Source organism: Saccopteryx leptura, chromosome 1 (genome assembly GCF_036850995.1).
Source record: "Saccopteryx leptura isolate mSacLep1 chromosome 1, mSacLep1_pri_phased_curated, whole genome shotgun sequence".
Classification (NCBI taxonomy): Eukaryota; Metazoa; Chordata; class Mammalia; order Chiroptera; family Emballonuridae; genus Saccopteryx; species Saccopteryx leptura.
In genome coordinates this window covers 15,361,270-15,380,829 of record NC_089503.1, presented here as the reverse complement: position 1 = coordinate 15,380,829, position 19,560 = coordinate 15,361,270, and the positions used below count along the sequence as shown (strand labels likewise).

The window sequence follows — 19,560 nt, the reverse complement described above, 5'->3', positions numbered from 1 at the left end:
TTTGATTTCTTACAAACTAGCACTGTCAGTCTGGTTGTTTACACGCATAGAGAATTAGAAATTGAGGGTTGAACTAGAAGCCCCTCTTCCCAATCTCTTTCAGGGCTTCTTTCACCTCTCGGTTTCTCAGGCTGCAGATGAGAGGGTTTGTCATGGGGATCATAATGCCATAGAACACAGAAGCCATTTTTTCTTGTTCTTGAGACTCATTGGTCCCGTGGTGCAGATACATGTAAGAGAGAGTCCCATAGACAATGGTGACTGCTGTCAGGTGGGAGGCACACGTGGAGAAGGCTTTTCTTCTCCCTGCACCAGAAGATATCTTCAGGATGGCAGCCAGAATATATAGGTAGGAGAAGATGATGACCAACCCAGTGAATGTCAAGTTAAACCCCACAAAAACCGTTAGGACCATGACATTTAAGTCAGTGTTGGAGCATGAGAGGGCAAGAATTGGGGTTGCATCACAGAAAAAGTAGATAATTTTATTAGACTTGCAAAGGTTCAGTGAGAAAGTAAAGCTTGTATTTACAGAGGCATTGAGGAAACCTGAGACCTGGAACCCAGCTAAGAACTGAATGCAGACTGTCTGGGTCATGACTGTTGGATAGTGGAGTGGGTTACAGATGGTCACGTAATGATCCGCTGCCATTCCAGCAAGAATATAGCAGTCAATAGTTTCAAAAGCACCATAGACTAGTAATAGCACCAAACATCCTATGAATGAGATGGATTTTTCTGTTTCTACAAAATTTTGCAGCATCTTTGGAAATGATAGCAGAGGAATAGCAGAGATCAACAAATGACAAGTGTTGGAGAAAAAAGTACATAGGGAGTGAAGGCCGAATTCAATCCTGATGAGTAAGATCATCCTAATACAGTGTGTCCGTAAAGTCATGGTGCACATTTGACCGGTCACAGGAAAGCAACAAAAGACAATAGAAATGTGAATCTGCACCAAATGAAAGGAAAACCCTACCAGTTTCTGTAGCATGATGTGGCAGCATGTGCACATGCGCAGATAATGATGTAACACCGTGTGTACAGCGGAGCAGCCCACGGCCATGCAGGTGGAGATGTGGGCGGTACAGAGGAAAGTTCAGTGTGCTCTGTGGCTCGCTAAATTCGAATCTGTGACCAAAGTGCAACATGAATATCAGCGCGTTTATAACGAAGGGCCACCACATAGGAATAACATTACTCAGTGGGATAAGCAGTTGAAGGAAACCGGCAGTTTGGTAGAGAAACCCCGTTCTGGTAGGCCATCAGTCAGTGCCGAGTCTGTAGAGGCTATACGGGATAGCTACCTAAGGAGCCCTAAAAAATCTGTGTGTGAGCCCACATCGAACTGCACTGAATAGGAATGACACTGGGAGACTTTTCCTTTTATTTGGTGCAGATTTCACATTTCTATCATCTTTTGTTGCTTTCCTGTGACCGGTCAAAAGTTCACCATGACTTTATGGGCACACTGTATTACCCACAATGGTGGTCACATAGATCACTAGAAATACTATGAGGAGGATATGCTGAAACTTGTGTTGATCAGCAAATCCCAGGAGAAAAAAATTCAGTTACCAGAGAGCCATTGATTTGTTCCATGACCAACATAGACTAAGCATCAGCTGAAAAGGTATATAAAAAAACAGAGAAAGTGAAGATTATTGTGATCATTTCATTAATTCTGGAGTTGGAAGTAGCATAATATTTGGTTCCACAGTGGGGTCAGAAAATATTTTCTATGACATAATTGACATATATTTTAAAGGCTGAACCTTGCCACCAATTTAGGTAATCTCACCTACAGTTGAGAGAAATTGCCATGAATCAGTAGCTTTATTCTCAGGATGCAACTTGATAGGCATTTCATAAATATATCAATCAAGGAATGCATAAAACACACTTGTATTTAATTGTGTTTTCTTTTATGCTCTCAAGATTTAATGAGAAACTTCGATGTGCCCAAACACAAATTACTACATCTGAGATCTTGACACACCTATTGAGATCTATATAATCTTTTCCCAACTTATTTCTGTATTCTCATTTTATCTTTTCCCCCTTCTAAGTAATTCTTTTCTGCAATAAAAATTCATGGATATGTAGAGTCCTTTAAGGAAGTGTTTATCAAAACATTATGGTAAAGGATCATTTTCTTTTTAATATTTCCTAGCTATTTTGGACCAATATTTTCTAAAAAGCAACAAAAGGGTCTCAACATTGTCCAGTTTCTATGGTAGTTTTAAAATTCAACCTCATTTTCTATAGTTATTTCATGATACAGCGGAAACAGAGTCCGTGGACCACATGTTGGTCTGTGGACCACACCTTGAGCAGCACGCTCTATGACTAGACAGGCTACTTCACCCAGTTTTGGTGGCAGTGACTGCGGGCAGGCCTCTTGCACAATGTGTGGGGGTGACTGGAGTGCAGGGGAGCCTGGGCTTCCGCAGGCTGGCTAATCCCGAGGCTAAGGGCAGGGCAGAGCGTGCCAGGTTGTTCTCAGATCTGCCAGTCAGCTATGTTCCTCCATCTTTCTGGAAACCGAGGGAATAAAATGTGGAGATGGAGCCCCAAATTACACAAAGTGAGGTACTTTTGCAAGAAAGAAACACATAAGCAGAGGAAAATGTATTTCCCCTGCAGTCAAGACCAAGTTGTAGAACCCTTACATTTTTTCCCAATATTAATTCACACATACAATGTCATTTCAATCAAGTGCTTGAGAGAATTTTATGTGCACCTTCACTAACTTACAAAATTTATACAGAGGTGAAAAGAGGTAAAAACAACTAAGAGAATTTTAAAGGAAAACAAGGTGAGAACGTGTCTTACCAGCTATCAGAACTTATCATAAAGAGGTAATACCGATGACGGTGTGGTACTAGTATAAAGACAGACACATAGATCAATACAACTGAGAGAAATAAATTATAAACAGGCCCACAAGTTTATGGAAGCTTAATGCATGTAAACCGTCAATGCACATCAATGGGTTATGGCCCATTAAACTGTGGTGCTACAAATGTCTATACAAATGAAATAATAATATCGTATTCCTACTTTACATTTTATAAAAGTCAATTTGAAATGCATTCAAGATTTAAATCATGAAGCTTTGAGAGTAAACCAGCAGACTATTTATGATTTAGATATGCGAAAGATATTTAAGACATGAATGTGCAAAACAGAAAACATTGAAAAACTCAACTACATCTAAATTTAAAATAACAACATTACAAAAAAAGGCCTGGATAGTGACTGGACATAGACTCGGGTCAATTTGTTTTCAACACAAATAAATGTCAAAAAATTAGTGTCTAAGTCTCTGAACATTGTTTTCAACAACGGAGATGCTCAATTTTTTTCTTAGGACTTAATTGACTTCTTTTAACCCCTAAAATAGTAATATCTCTGTTTCTTTAATGTCTTATAAAGGTGGCGTCGCTTTGTTTTAATAAAACTGGCAGCATTTGACTTGCTGAGAGATGGTATGTCTGTAACCTATCTTTGCTTAACAGCAACCTAAGGAGTCTAAAATATATACAAAAATGATTAATAATGACAAAAAAGCATACAAAATATACAATGAAAATATGCAACCAACAAATAGCTATGAATATAAAATATCACCAATACCATTGAAGTTCTGGTATTATATGTAATGTGATCAATTAGTCAATAAGCTCTTTTCCTCAACATTACCTTTCTAAGCTTTGGGTTAAGAAATGAAGCTCTTGAGATTTATTTTCGCTGAATTATAATATTCCATTCTTCTCTATACCATCATTTATTTAATTGTTAGTTGTTTAATTTCTTTTCCATTTTTGTCTATTATATAATCACATAGCTTGATATACATTTTTTCCATCAAATTTGACAATCTTTGAATTTTAATGATGAGTTTACACCACTTATATTTATTTTACTTACTAACTTATTTGAATTTCTTTGTGCCTTCTCAGGTGATTTCTATTTGTCTTGATATTTTCTATTACTTTCATCTCATTTACTGTGTTTAATTAGATTAACTATAAATTTATTCCCTTAAACTTAAAAAAATAATTTTTATCACTTGTAATTATTGAAAATATATGTATATAAGTCTAAATTACAAAAATTTTAGAGAACCATAAACTTAATGAACCAATCTAATAATATATTATTAGCTGATACTTTTAATTTATTTCTTCTCCATAGATAATATTAATTTATACCACCTTTATCTATTCCAGTTCTCCTATATGTTTAGCAGTTCCTAAGCTCATTTCTTTTTGCTTCTGAGACTTTCTTTGAAGACCATATTCCTCTTTTCTGAATAACAGTCTTTAGAAGCATCTTTAGTGAACAACTCTTGACAGTAAACTCCATTGTTTTGGTATAAAAACATCTGTATAGCCTATGTTCCCATTAGATTTCTTATTTTTAAATATAAGACCTTCATAATTAAAATTATAACACACTGATATACATTTCACCTAGATTAACCAATTCTATTTCTTTTCCTTTTACTTTATCTTCACATGGACAAATTTGAGGACTTTGGACCAGGATTAAACTGATAAATGACCGAGAAAAACTATAGGTTGTTGAAAGGATTCAAACTCATATTTGAATACTCGTTTACAAAAATAAATACATGTTTAATATGGTGACAACGTATTTTAATCTGTTTTTTAGAATGATCCTTATTAGAGTCAGACTTCTATGAAATCTTCCTCATTTAGATAATGAATAACATTACTTTTGAGTTAGTGGTTCCTTATCAAGAAACTAGAAGTACTATTTGCAAATCATGAACTCTGTTGTAAATGCTGGCCTGAACATCTAATTCAGAAAAGTGACATAAAATATAAGAGGCTTTTTTTCTTTGAAGAAGTCATAAAGATTTCCTTTTTATTTTTTCTTTGTCTTCTTCTAGGTCATTTCTAGATTTTTGGTAGCCATGACACAAGGAAATGGCACTGAAGTGACTGAATTCTTTCTTCTAGGATTTGGTGTCCAACACAAATTTCAGTATGTCCTCTTCACTGTGTTTCTAGTCATCTATGTGACCTCTGTGGTGGGAAATATCGGAATGATTCTGCTCATCAAGACAGATTCCAGACTTCAAGTACCCATGTACTTCTTCCTACAACATCTGGCTTTCGTTGACATCTGCTCTACCTCTGCTATCACTCCCAAAATGCTGCAAAACTTCATAACAAAAAATATGCCAATATCATTCAGGGGCTGTGTTATGCAATTATTGGTTTATGCAACGTTTGCGACCAGCGACTGTTACCTCCTGGCTGCTATGGCAGTGGACCGTTATGTGGCCATTTGTAACCCACTTCACTATCCTATTGTCATGTCCCGAAGAGTCTGCATCTACTTGGCAGCTGGTTCATACGCCATGGGCTCCATAAATGCTTCTGTGCACACAGGTTTTACATTTTCACTGTCCTTCTGTAAGTCCAATACCATCAATCACTTCTTTTGTGACGTTCCACCAATTCTTGCTCTTTCATGCTCCAACACTGACATCAACATTATGCTCCTTGCTGTCTTTGTGGGATTTAACTTGATGTTCACTGTATTGGTGGTCATCTTTTCCTACATCTGTATCATGTCCACCATCCTAAAGATGTCTTCTACCACAGGCAGGAAAAAAACCTTCTCCACGTGTGCCTCCCACCTGACAGCAGTCACTGTTTTCTATGGAACTTTATCATACATGTACTTACAGCCTCGTTCTAATAATTTCCAGGAGAGTATGAAAGGGGCTTCCATATGTTATGGCATTGTGATTCCCATGTTGAACCCCCTAATCTATAGCTTGAGGAATAAGGAAGTAAAGGAAGCTCTAAAAGTGATGGGGAAAAAGTTCTTCTAGATTGGACCCAAATTGTTCAAATTCAGTGCATCAAGGCATCCAGTAGAGATGTTTGAGCATTGTACAGTGTTTCTAAAATTGGAAATACAATCACATCGTAAAGCAATGCTACCTCTTTCAATAGATATATTCTTTGAATATGGGAAAATAGAAACATTGAATGGGACTAATTATCTTTTGAGTAAAGTTTGAGAAATTTATCTCATCCTACCCAGGAAAAAGAACTTTATTAAAATTGTTTTAATTATTAATAAGTATATGTGGACTTTACAAAGTACTTAGTTGTTTTAAATATTTCAGCTATATTCTTAAAGACCAGAAAACTCCAATTTTGAATATAATTAACTTTAAAACTGAAGGCCATCATTTCATGTTACCAAGTTCACTAATTTTGTTTTTGGGTTTTTTTTTTTGTTTGTTTGTTTGTTTTTACTGAGACAGAGAGGGATAGATAGGGATAGACAGACAGGAACAAAGTGAGATGAAAAGCATGAATCAATAGTTTTTTGTTGCAACACTTAAGTTGCTAATTGATTGCTTTCTCATATGTGCCTTGACCATGGGGCTACAGCAGACTGAGTTACCCCTCGCTCGAGCCAGCGACCTTGGGTCCAAGCTGGTGAGCCTTTGCCCAAACCAGATGAACCCGCACTCAAACTGGCAACTTTGGGGTCTCGAAACTGGGTCCTCAGCATCCCAGTCCAATGCTCTATCCACTGCGCACCACCAGATCAGGCACAAGTTCCCTAAATTGTTTACAAAGAGACTACATACATGTTCTTTTCCCACTATTGCATAAACCCAAATATAAAAAATAAACTGATTTGAAAAGCACTTTATGACTCAGGCCATTATGCTTTTTACTTAATAGTCCCTTATTAGTTACATTCTCTAGGACTTAAAGACATTTATTTTTTTAAGTGATTTTTGGGAGAGAGAGGGGAAGCAGGAAGGGAAAAGGAGAAGAGTGATCAGCATCAACTTGTCGTTTCATTGAAGTTGGTCATTGATTGCTTCTCGTCTGTGCCTGTACCGACACATACAGACTCAAGCCAAGTCAGTCACCCCTTGCTTAAGCCAGAGACATTGGGCTCAGGCCAGCAACCTTGGATCATATCAATGATCCCACAGTCAAGTCAGAGACCCCATGCTCAAGCCAGCAACCTCAGGGTTTTCAACTAGAGACCTCAGGGTTCTGGGTCAACACTCTATCCATTGTGCCATCACTGGTCAGGCAAAGACTCTCATTTCTTATGGGATTTTATGACTTATTTTTGACATTAGTTATCCTCTTTATTCTGAATTCATCTCTTTGTCTTCAACTACTGGGACATGACCTCCAAGTCCCTGGAAAGCCTTTTTTATAAGAAAGCTGTTTGCCTGGAAGCTCTGGACATTGGGTGGTCTTACAATGTGCTTTATAATGGGGCTTTAGGACACTGCCATGTTAGTTTCAAACTCTGGAAAAATGGCACACCTAAGGTATTACCTGAACCTCCAGGAAGGTTGGGAACTAAAGTTCAGCCACATGAGCAATGTGTCACAGAGCTCCAAAGGAAACTATGGAGATAGGTGGCTATAAAATCATCACAGGGATATAAAGTACAGCATAGAGAATATAGTTAACAATACAGTAATAACTATGTATGGTGCCAGGTGAGTACTGGAATTATCAGGACGGAGCACTCTGTAAAGTATATGATTTTCTAAACACTATGCTATACACATAAAACTAATAAAAAGTAATATTAAATATAAACGGTAGTTCAAAAAAATTATTTCAAAAAAAGGTCCAGACAAGGTAGCTGAGCTGATTAGAGCATCATTTCAACATGCCAACCTGACTCCCAGTCAGAGTACATACAAAAAGCAACCAATGAGTGCATAAATAAGTGAAATAGAAGATCAATGTGTGTGTCTCCTCTCTGTTTCTCTCTCCTTTCCTTTCTCTCTAAAGTCAATAAATAAAAATAAAAAAGTCTCTTTAAAAGTAAAATAAATGAAGAAACCACGGATACCAAAGGTTCCAGTGAGTTTCCCAGGGTAGCACTACTCCGTGCATGTCATCACACACTGACACCGGAGGGTACGGCACCCTGAGGACAATGGGTGCCTCACGAGGGAAACCCTCACAGACTTTGCCCTGTAGAGCTCTTTGGGCTGGCTCCGATTTATATATAAATGTTTATCTGTTTGTTTGTTTATTTTGCTATAATAGAATTGTAATCATGTATAGTGTTTTCTGATGTGTTAGTTCAGCCCCTGCTACAAATTTCTATAGACTGATTCGCTTATTAACAGCAGACATTTATTTCATATACTTCTGGAAGATAGAAGTCTAAGATCAGGATGCCAGCATGGCTGGATCTGAGAGAGCCCTTTTCAATGTTGCAGACTGCTGACCTCTCATTGTGCACTCACGTGGAAGGAAAGGGGCTAGAGAGCTCTCGGGGCCTCTTCTCTAAGACTGCGTCATCATGACTTAATTATGTCACAAACCCCCCCCCAATACCTTCACATTGGAAGTTAAGATTACAACTGATGAATTTTGAGGGACACAAACATTCAGTTCATAACATCAAGTCATTCCAGAGCATTATCAATCCTGAGAGTGATTGTGGAGAGTTCTAATTTGTAACCTAATACAGAGGAGAATGGCTCTGGACCAGTGAACTTTAAACTAGTGACTTAAGTGACAGCAGTCTTGAGGAAACTGCGTCTTCAGACAATACATTATGCTAAACTTCCTAAAGGGGATTGTCCCAAGCAGCAGAGAGCTGGAAAGGAGAGATATCGAAAAGCAAAGGCAAAGGGAAGTAGGATAACTTAGCTGACTAATTCTCTGGAACCTGGAACTCTATCTAACAGGGGACCTTGATAAACTATGTAGACTAGTGTTTCCCAATGTGGGGCCCACACCCCACGGGGGGCAATTCGATAGTTAAGGGGGGCAATTTGAAAATGGACTCGAAACGACTTTAACTCTTTCGCCCCGGGCCATTTAAATGCAATGCTAGATATCAGTGCCAAATTTATCAAAAAATGCAATTCTTAAATAATTGCAGTAAATAATTATTAAGTATAATTTTGTTTGACGAGACCAAAATATCAACTGGGTGATTGGCGTCGTCAAGTAAACTTCATCCTGGGTTCACCGCGGAGCGTGCCGTCTGCTGCGGGGAACCCCAGACGTTTTAAAAACTCACTAAACAACGCAGTTATTCTCACCTAATTGGCCCATCGCAACTTCTGTAGTGTTTCACATCATTCAGTTGGTGTTAATTTGAAATAAGTGTCAGTCAAAATTGTTGTAAAAGCTCGTTGATTTAATAAATATACATATATATATTGCATAGATATTGGTAAGTATTTGATTTTATTTTTATCAATATTAAACTCTTTATTAAGTACTTCTTGCATTGGGGCTAGAAAGCAATAATATCTTATAAATATTATTGGGGCTATAATAGTGCATGCACGATGATTTTAATTTTAGAAGCATAACTTTCCAGAAAATTTTGTCAAGTGGAAAAAATATAGATACCTTTTGATTTGCAGTGGTAGTGTAGTAAATGTGTTATATACATTTAAATAAATATGAATTTTTAGTATACGTTTACTCTATGTCACATTGAATATATTTTAACACATATTTTAATATTAGTTTTTAATTGATCTTATTTTTATTATAGCCCATGGTAAAATGAGTGGTGCAAGCAAGAAAAAAACTCGTCAATATTCGAGGAATATTTAAAATTTGGGTTCATACCCACTGTTCACAATGAGCGGATTCATTTTTGTCTTTTATGCCAACAATGCTTGACCAACGAATCAATGAAACGAGGTCGTCTTGAGGCGCATTTGAAGGCGAAACATAGTGCTCATATTAATTCAGATTTGAGTTACTTTAAAACTATAAAGAAAAATTTTGAAAAAAGAGCAACATTAAAGTCTCTATTTACTGCTCATACTTCAACTAAGAATCGTGTTCTTGAGGCTAGTTATCAAATTTCTTTATTCGTCGCTAAAACTGGAGAAAATCACACTATAGGAGAGAATTTAATAAAACCATCAATATCAGCATTTCTTAAAATGGTTCTTGAAAAAGATGACAAAGATGTAAAAGCTATGCCACTCAGTAACAATTCTGTTAACAGAAGAATAGACGAAATGAGTGAGGATATTGAAAAACAACTTATTGAAAAACTGAAAACAAGAAAATTCTCCTTGCAAATGGATGAATCAACTTTGAGAGACAGTGAGGCAGTATTGATAACTTACGTAAGATATATTGATAAAGGACATTTTACTGAAGAAATGTTGTTCTGTAAAAGATTAGAAAGCACCACTACCTCCAAAGATATATATAATAAGCTAAAAAACTACTTAGATGTCAATGATATACCAATGAAAAATATAACATCTTGTGCTGCAGATGGTGCTCCCAATATGATGGGCAAGAAAAATGGCTGCTTAAAATTGATGAAAGATGCGAATCCAAAAATGATTCTTGTGCATTGTGTTATTCATAGGGAAAACTTGGTAGCTAAAAACATCTCGCCTGTTCTGAATGAAGTATTACATACAGTAATAAAGTGTGTTGATGCTATTAAAGCTAGTGCCAAATGTGAGCGTCTTTTCAAGCTATTTTGTGAAGAACAAAATGAAGTCCATGTGAGACTTTCACTTCATACTGAAGTAAGATGGCAATCTAAAGGAAACTGAAAAGATTTATGGAACTGTTTGATACTCTTAGTGATTTTTTAAGTGACAAACCTGAAATGAAGTATCTGTTAACAATAGATGGTAAAGCATTTGTGAGTTATTTAGCCGATATCTTTGAAAAACTAAATATATTAAATAAGCAACTTCAAGGAACAAATAAAACTCTTGTCGATGCAAAAGCAAAGATATTTGGTTTCATTACCAATATTGAGTTATGTCAGAAATATATTAACAACAAAAACTTTAAACAGTTTCATTGGCTCCAAAAATGTGAAGTAACTGATACCGCTTTACTTGTTATTGTCAATCATTTGAATATTCTATCGGCTGATTTAAAAGAAAGATTTTCTGATTTAAAACAAATTGATTTCCCAATATGGATGATGCAGCCAATGTTAGTGGGTTTGTCTGATATATCAAATATGCAGTATCAAGAAGAACTCGCAGAATTGCAAAATGATGAGTCAGTTAAAGCTTTATTTAATATCAAAGGAGCGATGGCATGGCTTTGTGAGGAAACAGAAATCAAATACCCAAATTCAACCAAATGTGCAAGAAAACTATTGCTACCGTTTCCATCTTCATTTTTAGCTGAATGTGGATTTAGTGCTGTAAATGATTTACTGGTAAAAAAAAAAAAAGAAATTGGCTGGATATAAACAAAGTGGAGACTTGAGACTAAAGCTAACCAAATTGGAACCTAATATAAAATCTCTGTGCAGCAAGCATCAAGTGCAAGGATCACACTAAATTAAAATAATAAATTAATATAGAAAAATCTGTATTAAAATTATTTGGAATTTAAATTTCTGTTTTTCATTATATGTTTTGAAATTGTACTTACTGTGTTTTGTTAACAATTTTATAGTGATTTCTTCCTAGAACCTATCATTTATGTTTATTAAGTGAACAAATCAATTTTTAATGTTAAAAATTATGCATGTTACATGGGGGGGACATAAAAATTTTAGAAAGGTTAAGGTGGGGCATGGCACAAAAAAGGTTGGGAAACACTGATGTAGACTGTTTCATAGAATTGTCCCTCCGAAGAACAAGAGGTTATGCCATTTATTCAAGTCCCCTTCCCAATTGTTTGGGGGTTGCCAAGATCTTCCACAGCCTCTGAGATATTCCTGAGTCAGAGAAGCAGAGAGATAACATCAGACACCTGCCACTCATAGTCCAGACAAAGCTCTCTACTGCAGATGCACAGAAACCAATCTGCTGAGGAGTGTGGGGCCACACCCTCTCGTTTCAGCTGCTCTACATAACATAGGGCTAGCCAAAGAGATGTGAGTAGCAGTCTGCTGGTTTAAGAGAGCTTTTGATTTCCTGATCAAGAGTACCTAGGTGACTGTCACCCTGCCCTCCTGAATCCCTTTCCCTGCCTTGACAGAGATCATGATGTCTACCAGTATAGTACACATGTTAGACTGTAAACCAACCAGCATATAAGAAATACGAAGAAAATCACAGAAGTGAGAGTCTTGACTTCCCCAGTATTGTTGTGAAGAAAAAATGAGGCTCTTCTGAAGACAGAATAAGCTGGGATTTCTTCCACTAGCAGTGGGACACATTCCTCACTGAGACACTGGTCAAGCAGCAAGTAACACTGAATGTCAATTCATAAGCCTTTTGACAGTAATGCTTTTTCATAAGTATGGTAGTTAATCTAAAACCTATGGACTCAATCTAACATTCTTCTTTCACTGCTGAAATGAAAGCTTTAACCATAAAAGCTTTATAGCCAAGTAACTCAAAAAATCAAGTCCACTGATCGTTATTGGAAGTATTCTGATGGTGTAAGATGCTACTGTAAGCAAACTGTCCTTATCCAGGGCTGATTTTATAAATATATATATATATATTTAGGAAAAAAAAGAGAAAGAATCAAGAGTATATTTTTCTTTAAATAAATAAATAATGGTTAAAGTGATAATATATAATACGCTTACTTAGTAGTAACTGTTTGTCATATGAGGACCATATGACATAAATTTAGATTAGTGTTAGATTTCTTTTTTTGCTTTTTTGGAGAGTCATGTTTTTTGCTGATTATGGTGACAAGGTCAATTTCCTAGACCTACATACAGATTCTTAGACCTATAAAACAATGCTCAACCTGATTCAAAACAAAGAAGAAGTTTAAAGGAATTGTTCTTTAAGACGGCAACACACACACACATGCAGTTCCTAATGAGAGTAACATAAATTAAATGTATCCTCTCTAGAAAGCTTAAATGTTCTTCAGAAGAAAATAATGACTGAACAGTGTTTATTTCAACTCTGTATCATCCCTAGGAACTTCAGCTTCTCAAGGGAGCAAGTATTGATCCCTTAGGCCCCAGCGATAAACTCCCCAATTAGAAAGAGTCACACAGAGAGAACTCGGGGGCAGTCAGCCTGCACCAGTTGCAGAAAGAGAATCTGAAGCCAACGCTGGTGGAAGTCAAACAAAGTCAGTCCTAGTTTTTAATCACAGTCATTTCAATGTAGATAGGAAATGGGGGAGCAACAAACAGGGTCAGAGCCAGAGTTCTAGCGAGTTCCACCCCACAACCAGGAAACATCACTGCTTCCCTGGTGATGCAAGGGAAATGGAGTGAGGGAACTAGATTGGCTGAGCATTGCCTTGGGAAAGATGAACGAACACATGACTGAAAAAGATTGGATGCATGCATGGATGGATGGATGGATGGATGCACGCATACACGTTATGTGCCTTTAGTATACTATTTGCATGTGTTATTATTTCCAATTCTGAGTGCCTTTAGTACCTGGCTTTGTGCTTGGAAATTTATATAAATCGCCTCACTTTGTCATATCATTACAAAGCAAACTTTACTTCTTCCTCTTCCTTTTTAAAACATTTAAGCTATTTTAAAATAAAAGATAAAGAACTATAAATTTAAGGTATTCTCTCCCCACTCCCATGCCCAAGGATAACCATTAAAAGTTTAGTGAAATAAAGTTTTACTTTTAAAAGAGTCCAATTTTAGCCTGACCTGTGGTGGTGCAGTGGATAGAGCATTGACCTGGAATGCTAGGGTTACCAGTTCAAAACCCTGGGCTTGCCTGGTTAAGGCACATATGAAAATTGATGCTTCCTGCTCTTACCCCCTTCTCTCTCTCTCTCTCTCTCTCTCTCTCTCTCTCTCCTCTCTCTAAAATGAATAAATAAAAATCTTAAAAATAAAAAAAATAGAAGAGTCCACATTTTACATACCAATCAGCAGCTTGCTTTGCTCATTTGACAGTATGATATGAGCACCTTTCTGTACAAGTAGATATCTCATTCTTTTTGGTATGTGTTGACACATAATAAGAATCTACTCTGATTTACTTCACTCTATTTACAAAGTTTTGCTGCTGCAAAAGAATTACAACGACCATCATTGCCTTCTAAGTAATTCTGCGATCCCATTTTATGGAGGATGAAACTGAGGCCAAAAGAAAGTACATCCTTTATCTCCATGAAGTGGTGGGACGGGAATTCAAACTCAGGTCATTCTGTTTCCTTCCCACTGCACAGTGTTTCATATAAATAAAGCTTCAGAAGAAGAGGGCTTCAGTCTAAGTTAAACATGGTCAAAATACTTGGGCACTTGGCGTGCATGTTTCTGTGTGTGTGTGTGTGTGTGTGCGTGCGCGCGTGCGTGTCTTGTCCCTTATACTGGTTTTCCATAGCTCTTGAAAAAGGTCCCCCAACGTGTCATTCATTTTATTTTAACTCAAAATGATTGAACTGATATGGCAAATATCATTACCTTATCAAGATTTTCTAGTTTAAGTAGACCTATGACCAATGCAAGTTTCTTTTGACAAGTGCTTTGCCCCCTGGACAGAAACCTTTCTGAAAAGGCTGAATTTAATCTATGTTAATTTGTAAATTTACCAGAGGAGGAAATGTACACAAACTTGCTGGCCTTTCGCTCTCACTAAATGTTGAACTGAGCACAATGGTTCTTGTTTCATCACCACGGAGTTATCACAAGATATTTCTGTTTATTTCTCAAGATATTGGAAAGAACCAGATTGTCCACATCAACCCCGGGTTTAGTTTGCTGCCTTCCCCACCACTAAAAGCACACTCTTTTCGAAAACTGACCGTCTCAGCCGTGGAGCTACGGCTCTGCCAAGCCTGACAGACAGCAGAGGAACGAGCCCTCTACTGTGTGCTGAAGGTGTGGTATTTCCTCTGTGAGGGGTTTCTGTTATTGAACAATATTTCAGGTATATAAAAATATCTTTAGAATAATGTGACAACCATTTGTGTAGCCACCAGCTAACTTCTGCAACTTGCTTTTCATTCGTTAGCATTACATTTGAGATCTTTATCCACATATATCTTATAAACCCAGTTTACTGAATTTTTCAGTTGTTTTTTAAATATTTTTCTATGATGAACGATGCTATTATGAACATTCTCATGTCTGTATATTGTATGTATACATATTCATACGTATACTTACGTGTTGGTGTGTGTGTGTATCCTTGTTTATATGGTGACAAATTTTCTAGTATGTGAAGCTATAATAGAAACTCGGGACCATAGGGAGGCATATACTTAATTTTACTGATTATTCCAAATTTGACTCCAACAAAATCATGCTAATTTATTACCTTCCCACTAGAAATATGCAACCCCCCAGCATCGTCAAAACTGCACTTTAGACCTAGTATAAAATTATATTTCCATATAGTATTAATATACATTTTGACATTTATTTGTGTTGAAAACAAATTTACCTGAGTAAATGTCCAGTCACTAACCAGTCTTTTTTTTTTTTATAATGTTGGTATTTTAAATATAGATATAGTTGAGTTTTTCAATGTTTTCTGTTTTGGGCATTCAGGTCTTAAATATTTTTCGCATATCTAAATCATAAATAGTCTGCTGGTTTACTCTCAAAGCTTCATGATTTAAATCTTGAATGCATTTCAAATTGACTTTTATAAAATGTAAAGTAGAAATACGATATTATTATTTCATATATATAGACATTTGTAGCACCACAGTTTAATGGGCCATAACCCATTGATGTGCATCGACTGTTTACATGCATTAAGCTTCCATAAACTTGTGGGCCTGTTTATAATTTATTTCTCTCAGTTGTATTGATCTATGTGTCTGTCTTTACACTAGTCCCATACTGTCATTGGTATTACCTCTTTATGATAAGTTCTGATAGCTGGTAAGACACGTTCTCACCTTGTTTTCCTTTAAAATTCTCTTAGTTGTTTTTACCTCTTTTCACCTCTGTATAAATTTTGTAAGTTAGTGAAGGTGCACATAAAATTCTCTCAAGCACTTGATTGAAATGACATTGTATGTGTGAATTAATATTGGGAAAAAATGTAAGGGTTCTACAACGTGGTCTTGACTGCAGGGGAAATACATTTTCCTCTGCTTATGTGTTTCTTTCTTGCAAAGTACCTCAGTTTGTGTAATTTGGGGCTCCATCTCCACATTTTATTCCCTCGGTTTCCAGAAAGATGGAGGAACATAGCTGACTGGCAGATCTGAGAACAACCTGGCACGCTCTGCCCTGCCCTTAGCCTCGGGATTAGCCAGCCTGCGGAAGCCCAGGCTCCCCTGCACTCCAGTCACCCCCACACATTGTGCAAGAGGCCTGCCCGCAGTCACTGCCACCAAACCTGGGTGAAGTAGCCTGTCTAGTCATAGAGCGTGCTGCTCAAGGTGTGGTCCACAGATCAATGTGTGGTCCACGGACTCCGTTTCCACTGTATCATGAAATAACTATAGAAAATGAGGTTGAATTTTAAAACTACCATAGAAATTGGACAATGTTGAGACCCTTTTGTAGCTTTTTAGAAAATATTGGTCCAAAATAGATAGGAAATATTAAAAAGAAAATGATCCTTTACCATAATGTTTTGATAAACACTTCCGTAAAGGACTCCACATATCCATGAATTTTTATTGCAGAAATGAGCTACTTAGAAGGGGGAAAAGATAAAATGAGAATACAGAAATAAGTTGGAAAAAGATTATATAGAACTCAATAGGTGTGTCAAGATCTCAGATATAATAATTAGTGTTTAGGCACATCGAAGTTTCTCATTAAATCTTGAGAGCATAAAAGAAAACACAAGTAAATACAAGTGTGTTTTATGCATTCCCTGATTGATATATTTATGAAATGCCAATCAAGCTGCACCCTGAAAATAAAGCTACTGATTCATGGCAATTTCTTCCAGCTGTAGGTGAGATTATCTAAGTTGGGTGTCAAGGTTCAGCCTTTAAAATATATATGTCAATTATGTCATAGAAAATATTCCCTGACTCCACTGTGAAACCAAATATCATGCTACTTCTAACTCCAGAATTAGTGAAATGATCACAATAATCTTCACTTTCTCTGCTTTTCTATATACCTTTTCAGCTGATGCTTAGTCTATGTTGGTCATGGAACAAATCAATGGCTCTCTGGTAACTGAATTCATTCTCCTGGGATTTGCTGGTCAACACAAGTTTTGGCATATCCTCCTCATAGTATTTCTAGTGATCTATGTGACCACACTAGTGGGTAATATTGGGATGATCTTACTCATCAGGATTGAATCCGGCCTTCACACCCCCATGTACTTTTTCCTCCAATACTTGGCATTTGTTGATCTCTGCTATTCCTCTGCTATCACTCCCAAGATGCTGCAAAACTGTAGAAACAGAAAATTCCATCTCATTCATAGGGTGTATGGTGCAATTACTAGTCTATGGTGCTTTTATAACAATTGACTGCTATATTCTTGCTGCAATGGCAGCGGACCGTTATGTAGCCATTTGTAACCCTCTCCACTATCCAACAGTCATGACCCAGACAGTCTGCATTCAGCTCTTAGCTGGTTCCTATGTCTCAGGTTTCCTCAATGCCTCTGTAAATACAAGCTTTACTTTCTCACTGAACCTTTGCAAGTCCAATAAAATTAACCACTTTTTCTGTGATGCAACCCCAATTCTTGCCCTCTCATGCTGCAACATTGATTTAAATGTCATGCTCCCAACGGTTTTTGTGGGGTTTAACTTGACATTCACTGTGTTGGTCGTCATCTTCTCCTACCTATATATTCTGGCTGCCATCCTGAAGATATCTTCTGGTGCAGGGAGAAGAAAAGCCTTCTCCACGTGTGCCTCCCACCTGACAGCAGTCACCATTGTCTATGGGACTCTCTCTTACATGTATCTGCACCACGGGACCAATGAGTCTCAAGAACAAGAAAAAATGGCTTCTGTGTTCTATGGCATTATGATCCCCATGACAAACCCTCTCATCTGCAGCCTGAGAAACCGAGAGGTGAAAGAAGCCCTGAAAGAGATTGGGAAGAGGGGCTTCTAGTTCAACCCTCAATTTCTAATTCTCTATGCATGTAAACAACCAGACTGACAGTGCTAGTTTGTAAGAAATCAAAACAGAAAAGTCATACAACATGAGAAAGTCGCTCATTTTTACTAACGTTGAGCTGCAAATTAAAGTTACAGTGAGATAAACCACTTTCTACCAATATAGCTGGCAAAAATTTCAAAAGAATAATAACACCTATTAATTGCTGTGATGGAAGGAAAATGATGCTTTCATATATTGTTAATGGAAAATTGAAGTGTTACTTCATTTTAGAAGGAAGCTGGCAGTATATTTGAATAACAAAAATAATCTTCAGTCCAGAATTTCAGTTTTACAAATTGATCTATACAAATAATAGTTCCAGTCCATAAGGACATAAATTTGAGAATGCTTAGTATAGCATTGTTTAGGAAGACAAGTCTTAAAAAAGTGCATATTTCCACCAGAGGGAAATAAATCTGCTCAGCTGTCAGTCTACAATCTGTATCTGTGATGAACATGGGGCTGCGTGTCTTTACGTACCAATGTTTTCGAGTTTGGGAGTATATACCCAGTAGAGATGGGATAAAAACCTGAGACTCATGAACATAGATAAGAGCATAGTGGTTACCAGGGGGAGAGAAGGGGGAAGAGGGTGAGGTGGGGGAGGGGAATAAAGAGAGACAAGTATAAGGTGACGAAGAATGATTTGACTTCGAGTGATGGGTATACAACATAATCGAATGTCCAAATGATGTGGAGATGTTTTCTCTAAATCTATGTCCTCTAGTTGACCAATGTCACCCTGTTAAGTTTAATTGTATAAGTAAAAAATATATAAAATTTTAAAAATCTGTATCTATTGCTGCATAACAAATGTCACAAAAACATATACAAAATTATTACCTTACAGTTTTATGGGTCAGGAATCTAGACATTGCTAAACAGCATCTTCTGAGATGCTACAATCAAGGTGTTGACCAGAAGAGGAACTCATCTGGAGGTCCAGCTGGAGATGGACTTGCTTCTAAGATCCCTCATATTATTGGTAGAATTCACCTCCTTGCAGTTGTGGTACTGAGATTCCTGCCTTCTTATTGGCTGTCAGCCAGGGGCTGCTCCCAGCTCTTAGAGGTGATCCCCAATTCTTTGCCACCTGGCCCTCTCCATAATCCCTTTCATAACATGTCAGCTTACTTCTTCAAATCCAGAAAACTATTAATATATACAGCAAATCAGTGTACCCACCATATGAACAACACCCTTCATATGCCCAAAGCCTACTAGAATTTGAAATGTCACTCTCTCCCTAAAGCTCAACACTTATTTCCCACCAACTTTCTACCCCTGGAAATAATTTCTTCTTCCACTGAAGACCCATAGCACTTCATTTGTGTGAATAAATATTATTTATTATTCATCAATTCCTATCTAAATTATTTATTTACATAAAAGGCTTTCACTATTATCTATGAAGCTCTTGAGGTACATTGTTTTCTATGACCTTTTAACATCTGGTGTAAAGCCTTAGACAGAGTAGGTATTCTATAAATATTGAATGAAGGAATAAATGGTGACAAAAAGCAATAATATAGACAGTTTCCCAAATGCAAGTTA

The 19,560-nt window shown here is 36.9% G+C and overlaps 2 protein-coding genes and 1 pseudogene across 2 annotated transcripts; 2 read left to right on the top strand and 1 right to left on the bottom strand.

Annotated features, from left to right (window-relative positions):
* Positions 1–73: 73 nt before the first annotated feature.
* Positions 74–1,602, bottom strand: LOC136388619 (putative olfactory receptor 5AK3; annotated as a pseudogene).
* Positions 1,603–4,939: 3,337 nt separating this feature from the next.
* On the top strand, positions 4,940–5,875 carry LOC136388618 (putative olfactory receptor 5AK3). The gene has a single exon (XM_066360439.1). It carries the CDS (start codon positions 4,946–4,948, stop codon positions 5,873–5,875), a length of 930 nt encoding a protein of 309 aa, XP_066216536.1. The 5' UTR covers positions 4,940–4,945.
* An 11,146-nt stretch (positions 5,876–17,021) lies between these two features.
* LOC136388617 (putative olfactory receptor 5AK3) lies at positions 17,022–17,958 on the top strand. The gene is given in 2 exon segments (XM_066360438.1): positions 17,022–17,281; positions 17,283–17,958. Coding segments are annotated over 2 exon segments (936 nt in total).
* Positions 17,959–19,560: the final 1,602 nt, after the last annotated feature.

Excerpts from the sequence above, each read along its gene's own strand:
- LOC136388618 (XM_066360439.1), top strand. The coding sequence starts at position 4,946 with ATGACACAAGGAAATGGCACTGAAGTGACTGAATTCTTTCTTCTAGGA.